Here is a 25,314-nt window from a genome sequence, read left to right as displayed (position 1 = left end):
ATAGATGATTGATTGGGAGACGGCTGTCGGTAAATTAATGTTGTGTTGTGTTTCATGTTGTGGTGAAATGTGGCAGAACTTTTCGTGTTTTTCTTCAATTTGCAAGTGGTTGGACCTCAGTAAGTATTATAAATAGGATGGATATTTATTATTTTATGTTCAGTTGTTACATTTATGGCCAAAGGCATTTGGAAAATATGCTTTTATGCACAAATATTTTCATGCACAAAATTGAAAATACCTTGCCAAGCAAGTTTGCACTGATACATGCATGCATGTGCATGCTTCACAATATCATTCATGACTTATAGATGATACCCGGGAGATGATAAATAAATCTGTTGCAAGGTTCCTTGTGTGCGTTAACCATTGCGTACATGGCGTATGTGCATGCACAACGTCAAGCGTGTGCATGCTTACAAGTGGAAAATAATACGCGCTGCAGCGGTTAGCAGTGGCAGTGCGCTTTAATTTGTAAAACTAAAAGGAATTCTGCAAAAATTGATATAGCTTTGAAGCATACTTCTGTGATGTTAACAAGGCACCTCTAAAGCGTATTATGTGTGCTTTACCACGTCGCACACATTGTAAATTCTGTCGCCAAAGGCCTATCATACACATTACACATTGTTTTTAACTTTAATGAGTTTGCGCTACAGTGTCAACATCACATTTATCACGGAAGTACGCTCTCGACAACAGTCTATATAATAGTAATTTCTTTAAATACACCATGACACAGTCATGATATTCATAAAATTTATCCATATCACATTATGTGCTTTTTCTTTCCTTTTATTCAGATAATTTAATTTGCCTCACACTTTGAAAAGCAGCAGTGTATATTTCAAGAATACGATTCCTAGTTGCACTGAAGACATTTGTTAGGATGGCATCTGGAGATACAGGCATAGTTCTGATTGATGGAGGTGCAATGGAGGGGGTAAGGAATAAACATAAAAATGTGCTAATGTTGTTTTCATGGGAGTGTGTGTGAAAGAAATTATTGCTTTTAAAAACATTTGGTTATACATGTAGACTACAGAGTTTGGAAATAAATCTAATACCGGTACTTACTTTTTTGCAACTTTGCTACGTTGCGTCTGGAACCACCAGACTTCATCAGGCAACTGACCCACTGGACTGGTGATGACTAGATGACCAGTCCAGCGAGTCAGTTGCTTGATGAAATCTGATGGTACCACATACAACTACTGGATGACTATACTATTCAGCAAATTACTTCAGCGGTGTCTGTTTCCTCTGTCTGATTACTGTGTTAAAAAAAGAACTAGGTCACACAATGCTACGCAGTACGCAGTGTGATCAGCGAATGAGGTGCCGATGTGATGATGACGTGATTCAATTAGCCAATCAGAACCCCATTTCCGTATAAGCCATAAATTGCGCCAAATTGGCAGACCACTAAAGAACTGTGCTGAAAACTATAAGAACATTCACTCAAGGTAGACAGTTTGCTGTCTTAGGCATACAAGTAGCTAATGTATAACATGGTAAATTTAAGGCTATGTTCATTTCATTCGTTCATTGCAACTACAAAGTTTCTCCTAGTACCACGATCTGTAGCTAGTGAGGCAATAGCATCTGGTTGTAAATTGTTGGTATCCCATACTCGGGAGGGTAAAATTTCAGAACAGCATGAAAATTGTGAGGATCCCACTTTTCAAACCTTAAACAGTTATGCGAATGCACCTCTATAGAACTAATAATATGATATGAACGTATTTTTGAAAAGGTGCTGCATAATTTATATCTGCCAAATTGCTTCCCGCCCTCCTCCTTTTGAACTGCCAAAAATGCTTCCCCTTCTCCCTTTGACCTGCAAAAAATGTCTTCACCCCAACTTACCTTCCCCGGTCTCTAATTATTGCATAGCCCCTTTCATAGGCCATATAAAATATTTTTGGTTCTTGTCCTCGCCCACATCATTTTCTGGAGTTGGTCCATATTTTTTTTCCTTTTCTAATTTTCAAGTATAGTTTTTGATTTTAAATTTTCCAGAAATTCATTTGATGGTGAATTTCCTCATCGTTTTCCAAGAATGCATCAATAAAAGATTGCCACAAGTTACACAGCTGCAACTGCTACCAGTGCCACTAACTTTTCATGAAAATACTCCAGATGAGAACCAATCAAATTTATTGCTGTACAGTGATAGAAAGTGCCGGTGCAGACTGTTCTTAAATTATTCTTAAGTTCTGGCTCCCTTTTTTGTTGTATAGTGCATCTTTGCTTTTGGCAAACCTACAGGAAAGAATAAAATTTGTGTCTTTCCAGTGCATTATCACCCACCTATCATTACAAAATGTTTGATAATAAAAATGAACAAACTGAATTTTAACAGTTACATTTTTGTTTTGTTTAAAATTTACAGGGAGGTCAGATTTTACGAATGGCCTCAGCCCTGAGTGCACTGACATGTACTCCAGTGAAAGTGAACAACATCAGGGCTGGAAGAAGCAACCCTGGTCTAAGGTAAAACTTAAAGCAATAATGTGTGATTTGCATAAAAAATTGATTCTTATTTAAATGTTTGTTTTCACTGATCACATTATCCCCTTTTAATTTCGAGCCAAACAAATGAGGTATAACGAAGAAAATTGCAATTTCATTCCAACGCCTACAATGCGTATGCTATGCTCGCCAATCGTATTACATGTAACTGCACGGAGCATCGCGCTTGACGTGTGTACATACAAGCTGACATCCACGGTACATGTTAGCAAACACTCGATCGTTGAACTGTGAATAAAACCGGGTCGATCCGGTTTTAATACAAAAAATTTAAATTTTACTGTTATTAAAGCACTTCAGGCTTAGTCTTTTACGTGGTATTTTAGTACACCACTGGGCATTATAATTATGCAAAAAGTAGAAATTCAAGTAAAATTGAGGGCGTCGCTGTGAAGCAAATCACACATTATGGCTTTTATGATCATCATAAAGTGGTAGTACATTGAAGATAGCACTCATTCTTAGCTAATAATCTCATGGGCACTCAATACCAAGATGTGCATTATATGCAGTCCCAAAGACCCCTGATTTTTTGTTTTTTGTTTTTTTTTTTGTTTTTTGCCTGTTTTCCCCCCAAAGACCCCATATATTTGTGTTACATATGAGGTTATATACAGACCACTGAAATGCACAGAGCCCTGATTTCATCAAAACTTGATTGTTTTTCGCATTAAAATGTGGTGCATATGGTCACTAAAGCACAGTATCACTACCATCTCTTTTCAGAAAAGTAGTATAATTTAATATAGAATATGGTGATGGTAGAGTCATGGATTGAGCCAGCGGCAAGCAGCAGAAAGTATAAAACCAGCATTAGATGCATTAATTTGTTTGTTTTCTTGTTTATTTTCCACAGACCTCAGCATCTATGCGGCTTACAGTTAGTGAGAGATTTATCAGCAGGTCAACTAATAGGAGGCCAAGTGAGCTCAACTGACATCACTCTGAAACCAGCCACCATTAAGGCAGGGTCTTATCAAGCAGACACAAAAACTGCAGGGTAAGTCTTAATTACACTTCCCATAATGCATTTCTTCCATTTCAATTTTCTGTACTGATTTGCTATCTAGTGCAACATGGGTTGATAGTGATGAAATGTACCCTAATGAACAGAGCACATCCAGATCTTGCAAAATATATTTATTTCTTGACTATCTACCCATGTTTAGCCAGTCTATTCTCAACATGAAAACAAAGGGAACCTGTACAAACTGAGGCCGGTCGACTGCATATCCGTCTTTACACGCTTTTCAATACGGAATAAAGGCCAACCTCTCGTGACATCATCCAAGCAGCAAAGTTCATTTCCCATTGAAAAGCGGATATGCAGTTTACCGTTCTGAACTACAAAGTATTGGAGTATCATTTGATGTATAAATGAGGTGATGCATTATGTTGCAAAGGATTCTGGGAAGGGTAACATATCTTCTTTGAGTAGGTGTGGGTAGAATGCTGACTGAAAAAGGAAGAAGTTGATTAGTTTGAACATGTGCAGGTATGATACAAGTTGTATCAGTATTTCCTATTCAGTATCAGAACATTAAGGGAAGGGGTATGAACGTTATCAACAGTATTTATTGTGGGACATTAGAGCACATCAGACATATCGAATTGCATTCTGAATACGAAGAATGTCCTTCTGACATCAAATGATTTTGATTTTTTGAAATTCGCAATGTAATACACATTTTATGGCAAATTATTAAAAATTGATATTTTTGATATTTAACAGTACTCAAAGTAAACTTTATAAATCTGATGATTTATACTTAAAGTGTATGTAGGTGGGATAAAAAGCCAACGATCAATTGAAAATTTTAACCTTTCGTATTGAATATATAGATTTTTTGAAAAATATCAAATTGTAATAATTTATCATAAAATTTGTAACGTGAATTTCAAAAAAAAATGATTTGATATCAGAAAGACATGCTTCGTATTCAGAATGCAATTCGATACGTCTGAGGTGCTCTCATGTCCCACAAAAATACTGTCGAAACGCCATAAACGCTCATTCTAGATCCCTTAAAAGCAAGGGAAAACTAAGCAGGATCTATTGGGGAGGCTTTTGGGTATCAAAGTCATAGTGAAAGTCCTGGAAAGGGTATAAAAAGCTGGGGTTTTGGTACAGAGGTCCCTGAAACTGTAGGAATAAGATTTCTTTTGTCAGTTTCAAGTCCTTCTGTATAAGGGTCATTTTGAAAATTTTAACCCCATTTAGGGTTACTTTCAGCACCTCTTGCATTGGCACAGGAACCACCCAAGAGTAGACATTTCAGTGCCCTAAAATTGTATGAGAAGAAGAAGAAGCAGGCACTGGCCCCACGCCCACACCCCTGAATCTAAGACATGAAGTCAAATTTTTGTTACACATACAAAGTAGTACTGTTACTATTGATGGTGCAGTGGTGTAGCCAAGATCGGGAAGTTGCTGACCACCAATGATATTTTAGATTTTTAAGCTCTTTTTCACCATTTTTGTCAAATCCCCCCCCTCCAAACAAATCCCACTTTACCTCCCCCTCCAGAATAAATCCTGGCTACACCACTAGTTTTATGTATTTAATTGTATGGTCAATATTGAGGAGCACTCTACAATGGCAACCCATTAACACAAACCCTCTTAACATGAAGTTCCTGATAACAAGAAGTATGTTTTACATTCCCAAGCATGCATTTCACATGTTATTAGAACCGAATAACATGAACTCCTGATAACAAGAAGTAAAATTTGAATTCCGCACAACTTTGTGTTTAATAAGTTTGTTTTTGGAGATCAGACAATTATTAAACATAACTTTACATACATTTCCCCATACATTCTGGAAGGGAATAATGATGCTTTTTATCAATTCCATTTTAAGGGATCTGGAATGAGCGTTTTGAGCGTTTCGACAGTATTTTTTGTGGAATATGAGAGCACATCAGACATATCAAATTGCATTCTGAATACGAAGCATGTCTTTCTGATATCAAATAATTTTCATTTTTAGAAATTCACGATATAATACAAATTTTATGACAAATTATTAAATTTGAAGATATGGATTTTTTTCCCAAAAAGACCTAATTTTTTTTTTTTGTGATTTGGGAACAAAAATCCATATCTTCAATACGAAAGGTCAACATTTTCAATTGATCGTCGGCTTTTTATCCCACCTACATACACTTTAAGTATAAATCATCAGATTTATAAAGTTTACTTTGAGTACTGTTAAATATCAAAAATATCAATTTTTAATAATTTGCCATAAAATGTGTATTACATTGCGAATTTCAAAAAATCAAAATTATTTGATGTCAGAAGGACATTCTTCGTATTCAGAGTGCAATTCGATATGTCTGATGTGCTCTAATGTCCCACAAGAAATACTGTCCAAACGTTCATACCCCACCCCTTAATGAAGCTTTTGCTATTTTGAGAAAATATCTCAAAACTTGGGACTTTTTATGTTTACGCCTATGACTAGCATTCAGTGCATTAATTGAAGATCCTAGTTCTAATAGGGGCTAAGTCACATACATTGGGTGTATTTCGAGATAAATGGCAAAGAATGTTGTTACATCCATGTACTTCAAATGCCAGGAGATAGGTGGTTTTGCCAATGCAGTTATAATGCTCAACCACATTATTTTAATATGAAACTGGCACAGAGGATGTAGAAAGTAGCAGAAACTGACGCTAGCTCCATTTTCATTGTTGGCTTAATCCCCTAGTTGTCAACTCAATTTACAGGCAAACTGACAGAGAGCACATTTGATATCGAAGAGTAAACCTTTTGTCTTTTCTCTTGTAGGAGCTTAGGCCTCTTGATTCAAGTCTCGCTACCATGTCTTCTCTATGCTCCCGGACCTTCCCAGATGACATTGAAAGGTGGCACCAATGCAGAGTTTGCTCCTCAAATTGACTACACAACAACAGTAAGATAATGAGGTTATAGGCTAAGAGGTAGAGGCAGATGCAGATGTTGTTGACATGTGTAGTGCACACCTACAATCATGCACAAAAATGTTGGGACACTTTGTTTATTTCGTGAATCTCTGCTCCTCTGAATCAATGTTGAATGCTAAAAAATAGTGAAAGGTGGTTGTGCTATAATGTGCGTTCCAACGTTGTTTCCAGGGGAAGGGAGGGGGAGTAAGCAACTTGAACTACATCAGCTGTGCTCTGTGCTGCACAGCAACATCAGCACCTGCTTCTAACCCATTAGCTAAAATAAGCTATTCAGTTGAAATCCATACACCCCCTATGGAAGACATGACCTTAATTTTTGACACAGGGAGTGTGGAGTGACCTAAATGGGTGACTCCATATGAAATCTATGGGAATATTAAGATCATGCCTTTCATAGGGTGTGTATGGATTTCAACTAGACTAACCCAAAGTGTTGCTCTCATTCAGTGACCATTTCAAGATATCAGTTTGAAATTCTGACAGATTCGCAGACTTTTCAGGAGTCTGGTTCTTGTGCTCTTGATCATGAACTGGGTCATGTGATCTGGATTCAGACAATTACTCTCCAAAATTACTTAAAAAATAAAGGCAAACCATTCCACCAGCTTTTCCAGAGTGGGTTTCAATGTCTAGTACCACATTAAATATCCTTTTGATTGTAAATATTTTCACAGGAGCATATGTCTGATTTTACAACTCACTCTTCCATGTACATGGTGTTCACCAGGGCATTGTCAAATAACACTTAAAGGTGGTACAAACACAGATATGGCGCCCCCTATTGACCATTATATTCTGGTAAGAAAGCCGAAACAAAAAGGCTCATGAAGTATTAGTGTAACCAAAAATATTAGTGAATCCATGTAAAAACCTTTTTCTGTCATATGAAAAGACATAAAGTAGCTGGCTGTGTGGATGAGTAAAAGAAGAAGTGAGCAAGTTTGTGATGAATGAATGACTTATAGTCTGTCCACATAGAAGTACAAAGTAAATAGACCTCGGAAACTGGAGGTATGAGAATAATTATTTCAGTGCAATGCTTCTATGGCGCGCCAACTGCTGCACGATTTGTGCACCACGCTCTTTACGCAAAGCATCGACCCCCGATGCCACAGATTTGGTTTGTACTTCTAAGTGGACAGACTGTAGTAAGTTTGTGGGGTGCGTGTGTGTGAGAAGGTGGGTGGGAGTGTGGGTGTTGGGTATTAAGTGAGTGAGTTGATGAGCGAGTGATGACTGGGTTGTTGATTTGAGTGAGCTAAGTGAGTTGGTTAGTAGGTGGGTGGATGTGTGTGAGCCAGGTAGTGAGATAGTGGAGTGAGTGACTAATGAGTGTGAGGGGGCGTGTTGGTAAGGAAGTGAGCAAGTGGGTTCAGTTTGTCAATAAAAATTCCTTTAAAAAAGGAATGGGGCGCCCAATGGGAGCTTTAATGAGATGTGCTGAAATGGGGGGGGCACTCCCACTTTGGAGGTGATGCATATGTAGTGCTGTTAAGACCCCCCTTTCACCATCGCTGTCACCCAAAGTCCCCATATTTTTCCTTTAGCTGTCACCCAAAGTCAGACCTTGGCCCATATATTTACATCTGAACAGCAACGAGCCTCGTCTATCACTGATTTTGTTTATTCTTTTGAAATAACAAAGCCATTTGAAGTCATTTAGAACTAGGAATTCAATTTTTGAGGCTTCTTTAGGCTCTCACACAAAGACCCCATTAAAAAAAGGTATATTCTCACCCGATTCCCCCTCCCCAATTTAGATGCAAACTGTCTCTCTCTCTCTCACCCAATAACCCCATATTTTATACATTTTGCTCTCACCGAATGGCAAAAATCATGCTCTCACCCTTATTACACAGCCCTACACCTATATCCATTTCATATTGAAGTACCACACGGGTGCTGAAATGTCACCCTTTGGATACATTGGGATGAAAGCGGTTGGTTTCAAATAAAAAGGAATAAAGATCAGGTTACCATTTCAGTATTGTTTTGACTGTTGAGCTTGTTAGGAAATCATGTTGTGGGGGGTTGTTGGAGTAGAATTATTTTATTTAGAATATACTTGCATATTTAATTCTTCAGTGTTTTCCAAGTGGACATATGATATAAAAAACTGTCGCTTGTAAATACCTGACAATATTGCATGCCTGGTTATTGATTTAACGGAAAATTGAACTTATTTAATATGTTTAAGCGACACAAAAGTCACGGCGTATTGGGTGTTTTTATAAACCCAATAATTTTGTATTTCAAACAAAGATGAAAAGCTTATACGCACGGGATTTCAAGGATTTTTTAAAGGTTAATGTTTCAAACAAGCCTATACGCACAGGATTTCAAGTGTTTTTTTTAAGGTAAATATTTTAAATTTAAATTAAATTTTAAACAAAATGTCAACTGCAACTACCGCGCTAGATTTTCCAGGGATAAGAGACCATCCATCCCTGGATCATACTCTGCGATCGTAATAGCGCCATCTCTTGAAAAGCGTCAGTGTTTTTATTAATCCATTATTAATTTTTCATATTTAAACAAAGGATAACGGGCCTAGACGCACAAGATTTCATCCCGTGCATATTGTTAAACAATAATAAATCAACACCAAGCAAGTTGTGTTTTTATTTTTAAGCTGGGCATACTTTTAAGCAAAACAGTTGCGAAGTAAATCTAGCAAGACCAAAATTAGAAGCTTTTTGCAAAGTCGAGCCAAATAATGGGCCGTCGCCGTAGCCGCTCCAAAAAAGGCCCTGGTTGGAACTACATTCCCCTTCTATCTGAAAGTACCAAAGTCCCAAACAGGGACACCAGTGGGAAAGTATGATGAACTCGGTAGTCGGAAAAGTGAGCAAGTGGGAAAAATCCACCATTTTAGTTCCCAGTTTGTTGGAAAAGATGTAAACTGTGTGTTTTGTGTCTTTGTGTGTTCCTAGTAGTTACACAAAACAAATAGGATCAAGTGAGTGACTGTGTGATTCCATCTATGTGCTTTATTTTTTAATTTTATGCTATTCCTTTTGCATAGGTTTTCAAACCAATCGCAGAGAAGATGGGAGTTCAATTTGAATGTGACATCAAGAGAAGGTAAGGCACCAGAAACAAATTTGTTCGATCTTTGGATCGACCATCGATGCTAATTATGAATGAACTAACAACTAATTAATCAGAATTAATGCTAAATTTATATTGGTCATCAATGGAGGCAAAGATTCATATGTTGTCAGAATTAACAAAAGTCAATTCATTGATTTCATAAATAATAAGGATGGAACAAGCATCGATGATCGATCGAAAGATCAAACCAATTTGTTTCTATTGCCTAATTAAGGCTATCAAATTTGGTACAACAAAAGGAAGCGGAAAACAATGGGAAGAAGATTAAAATCTTTAATAAATCTTATCTTTCCAGCTGAAAAACACAGAGGAAAACAACTTTGTGGTTAATCAGAGACTATTATCCAAAGAGAGGGGTGAGGGGTGAAGTAAGAGTATCAACCACACCAGTGAAACCTCTAAAAGCTTTTGAGATTATGGATTCAAAGATCATTTGCAATATTTCTTTTACACATGTGTACATGTACATTACAATGTACACAAAAGTGCTGGGTAGATGAATAGTACAGATGTAAAAAATCTGCCAGGGATTGCTGCATGGATACTTCTGCAATTACCCCTTATGGAATGTGCATGTAATCATGGTGGGGTAACCAGCACCTAAATATGCCTCCACTCCCCCTGCGCGGCAGGTAGTACTATGTTATGTCATGCCAGTAGCAAGAACACATTTGTCCCTGTTGGCAGTTTTTGATCATGTAGAGTTGTATATCTTCTGATGACCAACCTTTTGCACTGTATGCTAGATTTTGTTGTTGAAAATATGCAGTAAAGATTTAATTATAAAAACAGTTTGTTTGTGTGATTTGTTAAACAGAGGCTATTTTCCAAAGGGAGGTGGAGAAGTCAGAGTAACAACCACACCAGTGAAACATCTAAAACCTATTGAGATGATGGATCCAGGTCATGTGACCAAGATAACAGGAACAGCATTTGTTGCAGGAGTATTACCCATCAAAGTAAGCTTAGCATTGTTTTCTGATCTTCCAATCACTGGACGGACCCCCTAACCGTTAGGTCATCCAAATAAATGAGAAATACTAATTAACATGTCAACATCCTGTCAATAGTACATAAATTGAACCAAATACTGCAACTCAGGTTTTTGTCCGAAACCATCGGACATTGTGACTGATTCAGATTGATTGGTCACATGAGAGACGGTGATCAATTCCTTTCAGTGCCTGGTCCTTTGCATGTGAGAGTCTAACAAAGCCCAAACTCTGCCGTATTCACCCACAACAAAGGCATGGGACATACCTTTAATTCTGAAGAAATCATCATTCTTGACAAGGAGGAATGCTCTTTTGAAAAGGGTGTGTGTGAAGCCATTTGTGAGAGAGTCAAAATTGTCAAAGTTGCTGAATAGGACAGGAGGACTCTGTTTCAACTCTCGCATGGATGGGATGAGGAACTGAAAGGAATTGATGGCCGTCCTGTATGCCTCCAATCAGTATGAATCAGTCGTCTGATGGTTTTGGACGATTATTTTGTTAACGAAATGTAAGTTCCAGTATCTGATTTAATTTCTGTACTTTTGTTTTACCAACTTCATGAATAATCTACATTATGTTCATGTATTTTATGCTTGTAAAATGTTCAGCGGCTTGAGATCTTATAAAATAAGAATAAAACATTATTATTTTTATTATTATTAAATAACAAAAAAAAAAGATTATATACAAGTACAAAATGAAACTCATCTTCAACTGAACTCGAGTTGCAAACTCAGCTTCCATAGGGGGCGTATAGATTTCAAATGGAATAGCCCAATTATGATACAGCCTATCCAACGGTGCCAACTTCAAGCCCTGATATGAAGTAAAATGGAGTTTATATCATATGTATTGTTTTCATATTTACAGATGGCGCAGTCCATGGCCAGGACTGCAACAGATGTATTGAGACGCCAATACAAAGATGTCAATGTTAGGATCGATGCGATCAAGGAACAACAACATGCTGCAGTTGGAAATGGCAGTGGCATCATGTAAGTTTGATGTGGAATTTATATGTTGACGTTTTAGAACATTGATTGGAATTGGCAACAGAGGTGGGGGTGGGGATGCATCCCCCTAAATGATTCTATGGGGGGACATCCGACATCTCTCCGTAAAAATCCTTGTGGAAAAAAAAATAAAGCAAAAATTGCTCTGTGCATCTTCCTTTTAGCGCAAAACCACTATGGTTTGGGCAAAATAGGGTAAAATTGGACTGGCCCCTCAGATACCAAAATGTACCTTCATTTTGCGCAAAAATATTCTGAAATTGAAAAAATTTTGTGCACTTTAAGTGCAAATGTTCAAGTAAAACTGCCAGAAAATAATTCTAATGCATCTGCCACCACTGTTGATTGATTGATTGATTGTTGATTGATAGTTGATTGATTGACCGATTGGTTAAAACATTGATGAATTGATTTACATAATTAATGAAATTATATCAAGATTGAATTCTTTTTGTTTAAATAAATTAAATTTGTGTTTGTGCAAATCTATGTTGTGTACTCATACAAACAAATTTGGAAGTGCAAAATTTAATTCATGGGTGATAATTTATATATTGTTTTATGTTATTCTGCCTTATGTATTTTCTGGTAATATTTTGATTTTAATGTAAGAGCAATCTTTCAATTTATTGTCTTTTCAATATTGAATCTGCCTGGCTTTGTGCCAAATGTTATAAATAAATAAAAATAAATCAATGATATTTTTTAACAAACAGTGTTATAGCAGAGACAAGTACAGGGTGTCTGCTGGCGGGGTCATCTCTAGGAAAGCGAGGTGTACAGGCAGAGGAAGTTGGACGGCAAGCAGCCCAAATGTTATTAGATAGCTTACAGCATGGAGGATGTGTGGATGAACACTTGCAGGACCAGGTAAGGAACTATGCTACGTTACAGATCCCCTTAAAAATATATCCAATTCTTACCAATAACGAGATATCGTAGAGGGTGTGTGGACGAACACTTGCAGGACCAGGTAAGGAACAATGCTACGTTACAGCTCCCCTTAAAAATATATCCAATTCTTACCAATAACGAGATATCGTAGAGGGTGTGTGGACGAACACTTGCAGGACCAGGTAAGGAACAATACCATTACTCGTTGACTGCCGATAAACGTCCCAATAAATCGGACTTAGTCACCGGTCAGTTCTCATGATAGATTTCCATGGCTAACGATGGTTAACTATGAAAACATGTTAAAGGACATCAAGAAAATTTTTATTTTGAGCTCTTTCGAGTATCGACGAGTAAATGGATATATTCTGTAGATTTAGGTTTTGTCTGTGACTGCTAATGTGAGGCCGTCGTAGGTCGTACGGGGCTCAAACTCGGTGGGTGGGTGTAGCTCTGTCCTGGCAAGAAGAAGTTTATGTTCGTTAAGTCATCCGACCCGCCCCCCCTCCCAGGGGTCATTTGAGGTCAAATGACTAAAGACTGTCATATGGGCATGAAACTAGGTCGCACGAGGCTCAAACTCGGTGGGTGGGTGTAGTTCTGTCCTGGCAAGAAGAAGTTTATGTTCGTTAAGTCATCCGACCCGGGGCCCCTCCCAGGGGTCATTTGAGGTCAAATGACTAAAACTGTCATATGGGCATGAAACTAGGTCGACGGGACTCAAACTCGGTGGGTGGGTGATGTTCTGTCCTGGCAAGAAGATGTTTATGTTCGTTAAGTCATCCGACTCGGGGCCCCCTCCCAGGGGTCATTTGAGGTCAAATGACTAAAACTGTCATATGGGCATGAAACTAGGTCGTACGGGACTCAAACTCGGTGGGTGGGTGTAGCATTACTCGTTGATGGTCGATAGACGTCCCAATAAATCGGACTTAGTCACCGGTCAGTTCTACAGCATAGATATCCATGGCTAACGATGGTTAACTATGGAAACATGTTAAAGGACATCAAGAAAATTTTCTAAGTTATTTATTTTGAGCTCTTTCGAGACGAGTAATGGATATATTCTGTTGATTTAGGTTTTGTCTGTGACTCGGCTGTGACTACGGGTCGACGGGGCTCAAACTCGGTGGGTGGGTGTAGTTCTGTCCTGGCAAGAAGAAGTTTATGTTCGTTAAGTCATCCGACCCGGGCCCCCTCTCAAGGGGTCATTTGAGGTCAAATGACTAAAAACTGTCATATGGGCATGAAACTAGGTCCCACTGGGGCTCAAACTCGGTGGGTGGGTGTAGTTCTGTCCTGACAAGAATAAGTTTATGTTCGTTAAGTCATCCGACCACGGGGCCCCTCCCAGGGGTCATTTGAGGTAAAATGACTAAAAACTGTCATTTGGGCATGAAACTAGGTCGACGGGCTCAAACTCGGTGGGTGGGTGTAGTTCTGTCCTGGCAAGAAGATGTTTATGTTCGTTTTAAAGTCATCTGACACCGGGCTCCCCTCCCAGGGGTCATCTGAGGTCAAATTACTAAAAAGTGTCGTATGGGCATGAAACTTGGTAGGTACAGTCAACATTTAGAGTTATAAGTTTAGATCATTTTGGGGTCATCCAAGGTCACCCAGGGGTCATCTGAGGTCAAATTAGTAAAAACTCATATATGGGCATGAAACTTGGTGGGTACAGTCAACATTTAGAGTTATAAGTTTAGATCATTTTGGGGTCATCCAAGGTCACCCAGGGGTCATCTGAGGTCAAATTACTAAAACTGTCGTATGGGCATGAAACTTGGTGGGTACAGTCAACATTTAGAGCCAAATTTTTGGAAGGTCATTTTGGGGTCGCCAGGGTCATCTGAGGTCAAATTAGTAAAACTGTCATATGGGCATGTCACCATCAGCCTGGTAATATGGTAAAATATGGTAACCGCCTAGTCTATTTTAAAACTGATGCATCAATGACTATGTTCATCATGTCATTGTATCATTCTCACATACATTAGGAAATGAATTTAGAGAATAGAGGCCTTGCATGTGACATATCATCCCGTAAATATGGTGGACTACTCAAATGCATTCAACAAAAGCATGATTGCAATCAAATAGGTTGATGACAACATTTGATTGAATGGACTGCACTCCGCCATAACTACGGGAAGGACACCGGCTCAAATCCTTTGTTTGGAGCCAATCGATAATTTCATGCAGGGCCTCTATACTTTCTGTTAATAAAATAATATGCTGACCTCACACTCCAGTAATTTCAGATCATTGAGCTCAGTAATACATCAAAGAATGTCTTCCAATTCATGAAAACAAATAGATAATCTGCATATCGGATTAAAAGCTTGAGGCATTTCAATTGCAAGGCCCATTACTTATACACCAACAACAACATAGGCCTACAAGTGTATATAATGTAGCATGTGCACACATTATCATGTTGTGGATGGTGAATCAAGCTGCAGTGCCTACACATTCCCAAATAAATGTAGTGACCAACCGGTGTTAACTCATGATTGACGTACTGATCATTATGTATGATTTAAACTCATAGGTTTTGGCAATTCGGGAGGGGGTGGGTTCAAAATGACCCCATAGGATTATACGGGGTAAAAATTTCAAATTGCTCAAATACCCCTTTCAAATATATCAAATTATTTAAATAAATAAATAAATAAATAAATAAATAAAAAAAAAAAAATTGAACAAATTGTAGTGTAGCATTAAAATCATAATAACCATTGCTGGCAGGCGGATTCGAACTAACGATAATAACATTACCAGTCTGATGCTCTAACACTGAGCTATGCCCTCATCTAGTAATAAGGGTCGAGTTTTTAGCGTATACAGTGTTTGTCTGTGATAATGTCGCCTTGTGAAATAAATAAATATAAAATCTCAATTTTTAATTTAAATTTATTTGATAATTTTCTAAACTATATTTTCTTTAGATCAGGGACAAATATTTCCCCTTTTATCCAATTTGGCCGCTAAATAAGAATCTACTTCTTTTATTACTGATTTAATTCGCGATTTGTTCCATTAAGCAATATCAAAGATTAATGTCAAGCATCTCACAACAGATATTTAGTTGGCTTAGTGGTTTTGCACAGTGCTTTTTAACCGGGAGGTACCGAGATCGATTCCCACCTCTGCCTGCATTTTTTTTTCAAGACTGGGAAATAATAACCTGACATTCGCCGCTGAGATTCGTACTGCAGAAGCGGAGTTGTAACTTGTTAAACATTATTTTGGCACTACATTATTTCTTTTTTTCCACATTGCTGGTATTAAATATCAAATGGTCATAATTGGCGGTCACTTCAAATCATCACCAACTGAATCAGGTCTCTAAGGTTCAGGAATGTGCTCTCATTGTTAATTGTTGGTTAACCCACCACTTGAACAGGATTTAACCAAAGCAAACAAAGACTTAAGCTTTTTTACGAATGCTATACATAAGTATAAGCTTATTATCCTCTTCAACAATAGATTAAAGATTGGTGCTTGACTGGAATTACGTGCTAGTGTCTTTGGTTATTGTTAAAAGGCAATAAGGTGTGTAATTGCAATATTTCCTCTGAATAGGAAAGACTCTCTACATCGAACCATGGATGCTGGTGGTTCGAATTAAGCCCGATCCTGACTCCACTTGCATGGCGGTATGCGATGCTGCGATGCTTTTCAAACATCTCAGCATCCCGCGATGAAATTAAAATGTACAGGTGGAGTCAGTATCGGGCTTTAGGAATCAAACCCAATTGAAATGATGCGCTTGAGAATTCAACAATATAAATAATGGTAGCTCTATTATAATACACATTAATGGTAAAATTCCAAAATATAATACGTTTTTTGCCTTTGCTTGTCACTTGCTAGGCCTATGTTGAAGTTGCGATTATATTTTTAAATAAGTTTCAGATGAATAACAACAAGACAAGTAGCCGAGTGGTCTAAGGCGCTAGGCTCATAGAGTACTAAGCGTTATGCCGTGAGTTCGAACCCCGCCTCTGCCAAACTGAAGTTTACTTTTTTTGAATTTCATATTGGGGGATTGTGACTGGGAGAATTTATGTATGGTGTGGAGTGGTGTGATAGGGCATGTACTTTAACTGGCCGGCGCGGTCCGGTGACTAAGTCTTTATTGGGCGTTTTATCGGCAGTCAACGAGTAATGCCTTACCTCAACGTAACATTCAACCTGGAAACAAAGTCATACCACGGTATTCCAGAATTTTGACCAAAATAATAAAATGTTGTGTCTTTCACAGATGCATAAAAGAAGGTTTCCCACCTCCTTTTACTTCCGACTTTCGCACCATGCATGCACATTAAAGAAATATTTAATAGGCCTACAAGATGCTTTCCGAAATAATTTTCTTCCGACTTGCAGATTTTTCATGCACATTAATGTTTTTATTATTATCCACCTAATGCTATGTCTTCTGAAGGTATTTAGTTAACTATTTAGCTCTTTTGGTGCAAAAGAATAAGCATAAAAGAAGGTTTCCGACCTCCTTTTACTTCCAACTTTCGCACCATGCATGCACATTAAAGAAATATTTAATAGGCCTACAAGATGGTTTCCGAAATAATTTTCTTCTGACTTGCAGATTTTTCATGCACATTAATATTTTTATTAACCACCTAATGCTATGTCTTCTGAAGGTATTTAGTTTACTTTTTAGCTCTATTGGTGCAAAAGAATAAACATACAAGAAGGTTTCAGACCTCCTTTTACTTCCCGACTTTCGCACCATGCATGCACATTAAAGAAATATGCATAGGCCTACAAGATGCTTTCCCACTTTGTTTATTCAGATTCAGATGATGATGATCAATGATTTTCTGAACTTGAAAGTTTTAACAAAGCATGCTTCTAACAACATTAGAAGTAACACAACCCAATTTGTTTGGTCTACATACTTTATCCAATTTTGTGAGGTCAAAGGTCACATACAAGGTCAAAGGTCGACTGAGGTCACCAAATCTTTAAAAAATTAATTTTCAACTGTGCATCATATATCCGAATTCAGCTTGATCAGTTATGTAATTAAGGAAATATGCGACTTTAAGATGGCCTCTTTCCATGTAAAGTATAGCAAAGTAGCACTTTCAATGAGTGATAACTCGTAAAGGAAGCATCTTTCTGTATTGATTTATTACTTTGATGGAATGGTTCTTTGGTATTGCCTAATTTGATTGCAAATTTGTAAAGTGGGCCCCTGGACCCGGGCCGTTCACGTGCTCGAGGCGCACAAGTGCCACTGCTCCCTCTCAATTATGTGTTCTACTTTTGGAGTTTCTGGGGTTGGCAGGTATGCAAAAGGTACATATTTAAAAAATACGGTTTTAGGGTGCAAAATACGGATTTTTGTTCTTCTGAGTACGGAAATCTGGATTTAAAAGTTGGCATGTCTGCCTTAAAAATATATCCAATTCTTACCAATAATGAGATGTCATAGAGGGTGTGTGGACGAACACTTGCAGGACCAGGTAAGGAACTATGCTACGTTACAGATCCCCTTAAAAATATATCCACTTCTTACCAATAACGATGTATCATAGAGGGTGTGTGGACGAACACTTGCAGGACCAGGTAAGGAACTATGCTACGTTACAGATCCCCTTAAAAATATATCCAATTCTTACCAATAACGAGATGTCATAGTGGGTGTGTGGACGAACACTTGCAGGACCAGGTAAGGAACTATGCTACGTTACAGATCCCCTTAAAATATATCCAATTCTTACCAATAACGAGATGTCATAGAGGGTGTGTGGACGAACACTTGCAGGACCAGGTAAGGAACTATGCTACATTACAGATCCCCTTAAAAATATATCCAATTCGTACCAATAACGAGATGTCATAGAGGGTGTGTGGATGAACACTTGCAGGACCAGGTAAGGAACTATGCTACGTTACAGATCCCCTTAAAAATATATCCAATTCTTACCAATAACGAGATGTCATAGAGGGTGTGTGGTTGAACACTTGCAGGACCAGGTAAGGAACTATGCTACGTTACAGATCCCCTTAAAAATATATCCAATTCTTACCAATAACGAGATATCATAGAGGGTGTGTGGACGAACACTTGCAGGACCAGGTAAGGAACAATGCTACGTTACAGCTCCCCTTAAAAATATATCCAATTCTTACTAATAACGATGTATCATAGAGGGTGTGTGGACGAACACTTGCAGGACCAGGTAAGGAACTATGCTACATTACAGATCCCCTTGAAAATATATCCAATTCTTACCAATAACGAGATGTCATAGAGGGTGTGTGGACGAACACTTGCAGGACCAGGTAAGGAACTATGCTACATTACAGATCCCCTTGAAAATATATCCAATTCTTACCAATAACGATGTATCATAGAGGGTGTGTGGACGAACACTTGCAGGACCAGGTAAGGAACTATGCTACGTTACAGATCCCCTTAAAAATATATCCACTTCTTACCAATAACGAGATATCATAAAGGGTGTGTGGACAAACACTTGCAGGACCAGGTAAGGAACTATGCTACGTTACAGATCCCCTTAAAAATATATCCAATTCTTACCAATAACGAGATATCATAGAGGGTGTGTGGACGAACACTTGCAGGACCAGGTAAGGAACTATGCTACATTACAGATCCCCTTGAAAATATATCCAATTCTTACCAATAACGATGTATCATAGAGGGTGTGTGGACGAACACTTGCAGGACCAGGTAAGGAACAATGCTACGTTACAGATCCCCTTAAAAATATATCCAATTCTTACCAATAACAAGATATCATAGAGGGTGTGTGGACGATTTTGGGTGTATTCCTAATACAGTTGGGTGTATTTTTAAAACATTTGAGTATATTCCTAATACATTTGGGTGTATTTTTGAAACATTGAGTGTATTCCTAATAATAGGGATGACCATCAAAATTTCATGTTGACCCTATTGCTACAAAATATTGTTTTCTGGGTAGAATTCATCAACAGAAGTATTTTGGTGGGTAAATGGTCAAAATCGGTCAAAAACTTTTCGAATTATGAATTATCAAAGTTTCCCATTCTGACCGGTCATTGGAAGCGAAATAAAATGCAAGGTCAAAAATAGCAATTGGGAGCAAAATTGGCATAAGCATATATTTACCTTTATATATTTCTTTATTTTAACATATTTGCAAACATGAAACAAGCATATTGTGAAAGTATCAAAGGGTTTCTTATGAAATGGCACTTAACTAGTCACTGGCATAACTTATTTTTTCAAACCAAGGCATTGAAATCATGCATTTAGAGGACATTTGCCAAAAATCATCCAAGATAGCCGATATGGCACAAAATCAAAATTGCACTAAGAAGGTGAACTTTTTTTTCACAACCAAGAATTTCAATGTTATTGGGTTTAATATGACCAATTAGTAGGTGTGTGTAAACAAAATCTTAAGTTTTGAAGGTCATTGACTCATTCACAACAATAGAGATTATCCACTTTACTCATCATGCTCATGTGTGACTTCTAACAAAAGGCGCTGGTTCCTGTAGTATTCCTCATTCAAACCAAAGATACTCAATACATTATGAGTATCTTTGTTCAAACCAATTCAATGCTTGACCTCGGAGTAATACCTGCATGACTATCGCGGGCTATTTTGAAACAGTTATGGTTGCACATTCAGGTGAAAGTCCTAAACAAGGTATAGCCAGCAGCAAGTTGTAGATGGTATGGGCCTAAATATAACAAAACGTTTAGGGTTGAAATCAGGTGAAAAATACATCAAATGAGCACGAAACTTCACATTTATGTTCAGAAAGGTGTCTTCTTAGCATGATTCGAAAGGAGTATGGGAATTCCAAAGGGAAGCTGGTGATTTAATTTGTAACTCAAGATCTACTTGTTCAATATTTTAACCTTTTTACAGAGGGTATGACAGAGGTATTACTGGCAACTCTGCCAAATTTCAGCTCAGTAGGCCACGTTTTTCACCTGAAATTATTGACATGAATATTTTGTGCCATTCTTGAGCAGTGCTGAACTCAGCCACTGGCAATTAAGCGCACTGTGGCGATGGACCAATTTTGACTCGCACTTACAGAAAAACGAAATAAGTTATGTTGCTGTAATTTGCAAGATAGTTACAAAATATAATTGGCAGTAACTTCCCCAATTTTTACAGAAAAATATTGAAAATTAAAAGAATGAGATCAATTTAGAAATGTCTGTGCAAGCAGTGCACAGTTGAGCTCCCTGCATGTCTATGGGAGTGTTCTAATCAAGTTGATGGTTCATTGGTCATCCCTACTAATAAATACAGGTTTGTATCTTCCACAGCTCATCATTTTCATGGCATTAGCATCGGGTGTGTCTAAGATACGATGCGGTCCTATTACGTTACATACGGAGACTGCTATACATGTTGCTAAACAACTCACAGAGGTAAAAACTAGAACATAATTGTATTGAATACCTGAGTGGAAGAAGGGCCCAACTCCATCAAAACTGTTTTTGAGATATTAAGAAAAAACTTAATATTTGGACAAGTTTTATAGACAGAATATTTTCATCTTCAGGGGACCTTAAATACATGAACATACAGTATTACATACATTCGAAATTATATATGATGTTTCCATGGCAACAGTACAGGTCTTAATATGAGCTGGAGTTAGGCCCTTCTTCCACCAATATACTGCAAGTGCCAGTTCCGTAAGCAAATGTGTTATAAATAGCTACAGAAATTTGGTAATTAGCCATTAATTGCACAAGTAGAAGCATATAATATGTTAGCAAGATAGTTTATTGTAGTGAAAAGCAGATTTCATGGATGAATAAAATTCCTTTTTAACCCAATATTTGTGGAAGAAGGGCCCAACTCCATGGAGTTGGGCCTCTCTTCCATGTAAACCATGATTAAGTGTACATGGAAGACTATTTAGAGAGTGGCTCATCTTTCACACACAAGGAAGAACAATCTGCTGGCAATAAAATGCTAGGCTAACTCATTTTTGTAAAAAAAAAAAAATGGAGTTGGGTCCTTCTTCCACTCAGGTATTCAATTTAGACTTCTCTGTAGTCCACTTGCCAATAATTTTGTGCATACTCTGGCTATTACATTTTGCTTAAAACTCTGATTTAATTAATGTGTGCACAATTGATAGATTTTCACAACTGATCTTTTCAGTCACCGTACGCCCTCTGTTTGTTAGCTTCCCAAGTGGATGAATCTGGCTTGTGATTGGTCGCCCAGATCTTGTTATTGTTTAAATCGTCCCGACACGTACTGGTACCATTAACTATACATGGTACACAATTATCTATGGAATGCGGCGCTTTTGTGCTGGCGGATGAACGACGCATCTAAGCGCAGTATTGTACCACCATGCTTAGTCTTGTGGTTAGATTTTATTGATAAACAAGTATGATTGACAGTGTGTTTTAGAGAACGAAGTCCCGGGGTAAACAGGGGGTAAAGTTCTGCTTAAAAGTGAAAGTCCATAGTTGGTTTTTCGGATAATAAACTGGCAGATTCTAAAATTAGAATTGTTCAGTATTGAAGTGTCATTATAATTATGCCATTATGATATGTTGCATTCAATAATATAAGCCTACGTAGGGCCTATACTTTACTTTTACTGTCACAAATATAATTATATAAACTTTTTCATAACCATTTTATACTAGTATTTTGATGTAATAAATATCAGTATAATTTCGAGTTCAACTGAATGCGTTCATCACGATTAATAACATTCAGTTTTATTTATCAAACATCGACTATGGCATAGTCTAGTATTCAATTATAAAATTGTGCACAAATCCACCTGTTCGGTAATTCTCATAAGCTTTTGCCGGTGCACCTGCTGTCAATCATTTGACGTCATTTAATGTGCACATTTTATAGCGAACATTGTTATTGCACATTTGAAAGCCGCGAAGTATGCAGTAATGATGTGCGTATTGGTGTGACGACATCCGAGGTATACTCACAAAGGCTAATGGGATTTACTGAAAAGTTGAATTACCTTTCTTAGGTACAGAATTAATTGGGCAGGGAGGGGTCTTACAAAATGACTTCTAAAGGACTCAAAATTAATGATGATAGAGAGGAATCAACATACCTGAAATCCCTTTTAGAAATCCCCAAATTTGTAAATATTTTGACAAGGAAATTTTCTCCTGAATTTCTTCAAATCTGGGTCACTCGGGCCCATAGACTCGATGGGTTTTTTGTCGCCTAAGCAAGCTTTTGGCCACAAAAGGTACCCTCTTTAGATACAAATTTACAAAAAAAATAAAAAAATTACCCTAAATAACTTGACCAAGTTCAAATTAAACAGTGTTGTTGTTGTTGTTGTCGTCGTTTTTTAACCGCTAAAAGTGTCAGATGAGTTGTTTCAATGTAAAGTGTGCTGAGGCTTGTGGATCAACGTCTAGGCGTTGTGCCTGTGCATAGCGCACTATAAATCACTGCGCTTTTTTGTTTATTTTTTTGTTTAACCGCTAAATGTGTCAGATGAGTTGTTTCAATGTACTTGCCTGGTCAAAACAAATGAAAGCTTTTCACTCATTTTGTATCACGCATGCGTACAGTTTATTTCTCAAGCGTCCCCTTGTGGTCCTTGCAACTTTAAGATCGCATATGATATCCATTGTTGTAAAAACACGATGTGGGTCCATTTCACTAAACTTTTTACCCTTTGTATAACAAGTAACCATTAGCAAGTTAGGAATATCCCTTTACCAGACGTAACTTAAGAAGGGTCCCTGTACTTTAACTTTGGGATCAAATCAAAATTCGACCGCTGGTTCCAGGCGGTTCCGTCCGGTTGAAGCCAATTTCTATTGTTCTAAACAATGGAAAGCTGCTCAACCGCCGGTAACCTGTGAAGTGTGCTGAGGCTTGTGGATCAATGTTTAGGCATTGTGCCTGTTTGTATAGCACACTATAAACCACTGCTCTTTTTTTTTTAACCGCTGGTCAACCGGCGGTCGAGTTTTGATTTGATCCCTTTCGAAGAGTACCAATCATAACTCATTTAAAGCCATATTATAACATTTTCAAACAAAATATATTAGCATTTCTTTTCCATAAAATTTTCCCTTTTATTTTTGAGCTGAACAACTACGGCAAAGCAAAGAAAATTGGAATTTACTACCAGCGCACACTTCACCAATACGTACCACTCCTTCGGTCATGTTATGGTACGACCCTTTGTTGTGTATCTCACCGTCCCGCACGCCGTGTACATACTGTGTGTTATGAACATCGTGTATGCGTTCGACTAATAATTCCATCGTAATAATAAAGCGCCGGTTCCGTCGTTTTATTCAAAATCTCAGATTTTGACAAAACTACAACACCTCTAGAGTCTTGATTTTTGCAGGGTATATTGGTTTAATAAAGTACAATTTAATTGTGTAAAAAAAAGAATTTGAAAAATTCAGTGAGGGCGTCCTCCTCAGCAAATGTTATAATATGGCTTTAAGTGAGAAGGATTTTACAACGTGTTATAAGTTGATTTTGAGACTTACCAAGCTTCATAAAGCTTAGTGAAATGGACCACCTTAGTTATTTTACATTTAGCAGGTATAATTAATGCTCAAAATTTGTGTATTTTCAGGCTACTTTTACAATCAAATCGGCTGATGATAGCAGCGCACCTGAGGCACAGATAATAGAGTGTAATGGTATAGGTCTGCAGAATAAACAGTTATGATGGGCTGGACTTTGAGAGTACAGATTGCAGAAACCAAAGAGGAAGGAAATTGTAAGATCTGGGAAATGATAATCAAAGAGATAAGACCAGGGGGGGTTCTGTATACCATATACCTTTGCACCACGGGTAAGTTCTGCCCTCAATACCCACTTTTTCAAGCTATGAGTAGTGGGTTGTGCCAACAACGCTACACAGGCAGTCATTTGTAATACTCAAGCTTAAGGGATGGGGTATGAAGCGTTTGGACAGTATTTATTGTGGGACATTAGAGCACATCAGACATATCGAATTGCATTCTGAATACGAAGAATGTCCTTCTGATATCAAATAATTTTCATTTTTGAAATTGCAATGTAATACACATTTTATGGCAAATCATTAAAAATTTATATTTTTGATATTTAACAGTACTTGAAGTAAACTTTATAAATCTGATGATTTATACTTAAAGTGTATGTAGGTGGGATGAAAAACCGACGATCAATTGAAAATTTTGACCTTTCGTATTGAAGATATGAATTTTTTTTCCCAAAACACCAAAAAAATTTGGTCTTTTGGGAAAAAATCCATATCTTCAATATGAAAGGTCAAAATTTTCAATTGATCGTCGGCTTTTCCTCCCTACATACACTTTAAGACAATATCATTAAATTTATAAAATATCAAATTTTAATAATTTGCCATAATATTTGTATTATATCGTGAATTTCATAAAATGAAAATTATTTGATATCAGAAAGACATTCTTTGTATTCAGAATGCAATTCTGATGTCTGATGTGCTCTCAAAGGTCTGATGTGCTCTCAAAGGTCTGATGTGCTCTCATGTCCCACAAAAAATTCTGTCGAAACGCTGAAAACGCTCATTCCAGTTCCCTTAAAGATGCAAATTATCATTCGATATCAAGCTTTTGTTAATAAAATGCCCGAGGTACACTATTTAGGTACCCACAACTAATATGGTTGATTAGCCTTACGCACAGAGCAATTCTTAGACAGTTCTCTTTGGGTCTAGTGTTTGTTAAGAATACAACTCGCAGTACTTATTTTGGAAACCAAATAGTCTGGTTTACCATTTTTCACCCTGATGTGGC

General features: G+C 37.5%; 1 protein-coding gene across 1 annotated transcript; it reads left to right on the top strand.

Moving 5' to 3' along the window:
- The first annotated feature begins 22 nt into the window (after nt 1-22).
- Nucleotides 23-24,549, top strand: LOC140146143 (RNA 3'-terminal phosphate cyclase-like). The gene is made up of 11 exons (XM_072167901.1): nt 23-119; nt 804-943; nt 2,396-2,496; nt 3,392-3,535; nt 6,333-6,456; nt 9,516-9,574; nt 10,422-10,563; nt 11,470-11,594; nt 12,329-12,482; nt 20,836-20,940; nt 24,126-24,549. Exons 2-11 carry the CDS (start codon nt 890-892, stop codon nt 24,219-24,221), a joined length of 1,104 nt encoding a protein of 367 aa, XP_072024002.1. The 5' UTR covers nt 23-119; nt 804-889; the 3' UTR covers nt 24,222-24,549.
- The last annotated feature ends 765 nt before the right edge of the window (nt 24,550-25,314 follow it).

The sequence above is a fragment of the Amphiura filiformis genome, chromosome 2 (assembly GCF_039555335.1).
Source record: "Amphiura filiformis chromosome 2, Afil_fr2py, whole genome shotgun sequence".
NCBI classification, from domain to species: domain Eukaryota; kingdom Metazoa; phylum Echinodermata; class Ophiuroidea; order Amphilepidida; family Amphiuridae; genus Amphiura; species Amphiura filiformis.
This window is presented reverse-complemented; position numbering and strand designations above follow the sequence as displayed.

Bases quoted from the DNA above. Each gene is read 5' to 3' on its own strand.
- LOC140146143 (XM_072167901.1), top strand. From the start codon at position 890: ATGGCATCTGGAGATACAGGCATAGTTCTGATTGATGGAGGTGCAATG. The intron at 3,536-6,332 runs GTAAGTCTTAAT...TTTCTCTTGTAG, and splicing joins GCAGACACAAAAACTGCAGG to GAGCTTAGGCCTCTTGATTC. The intron at 20,941-24,125 runs GTAAAAACTAGA...GTGTATTTTCAG, and splicing joins TTGCTAAACAACTCACAGAG to GCTACTTTTACAATCAAATC.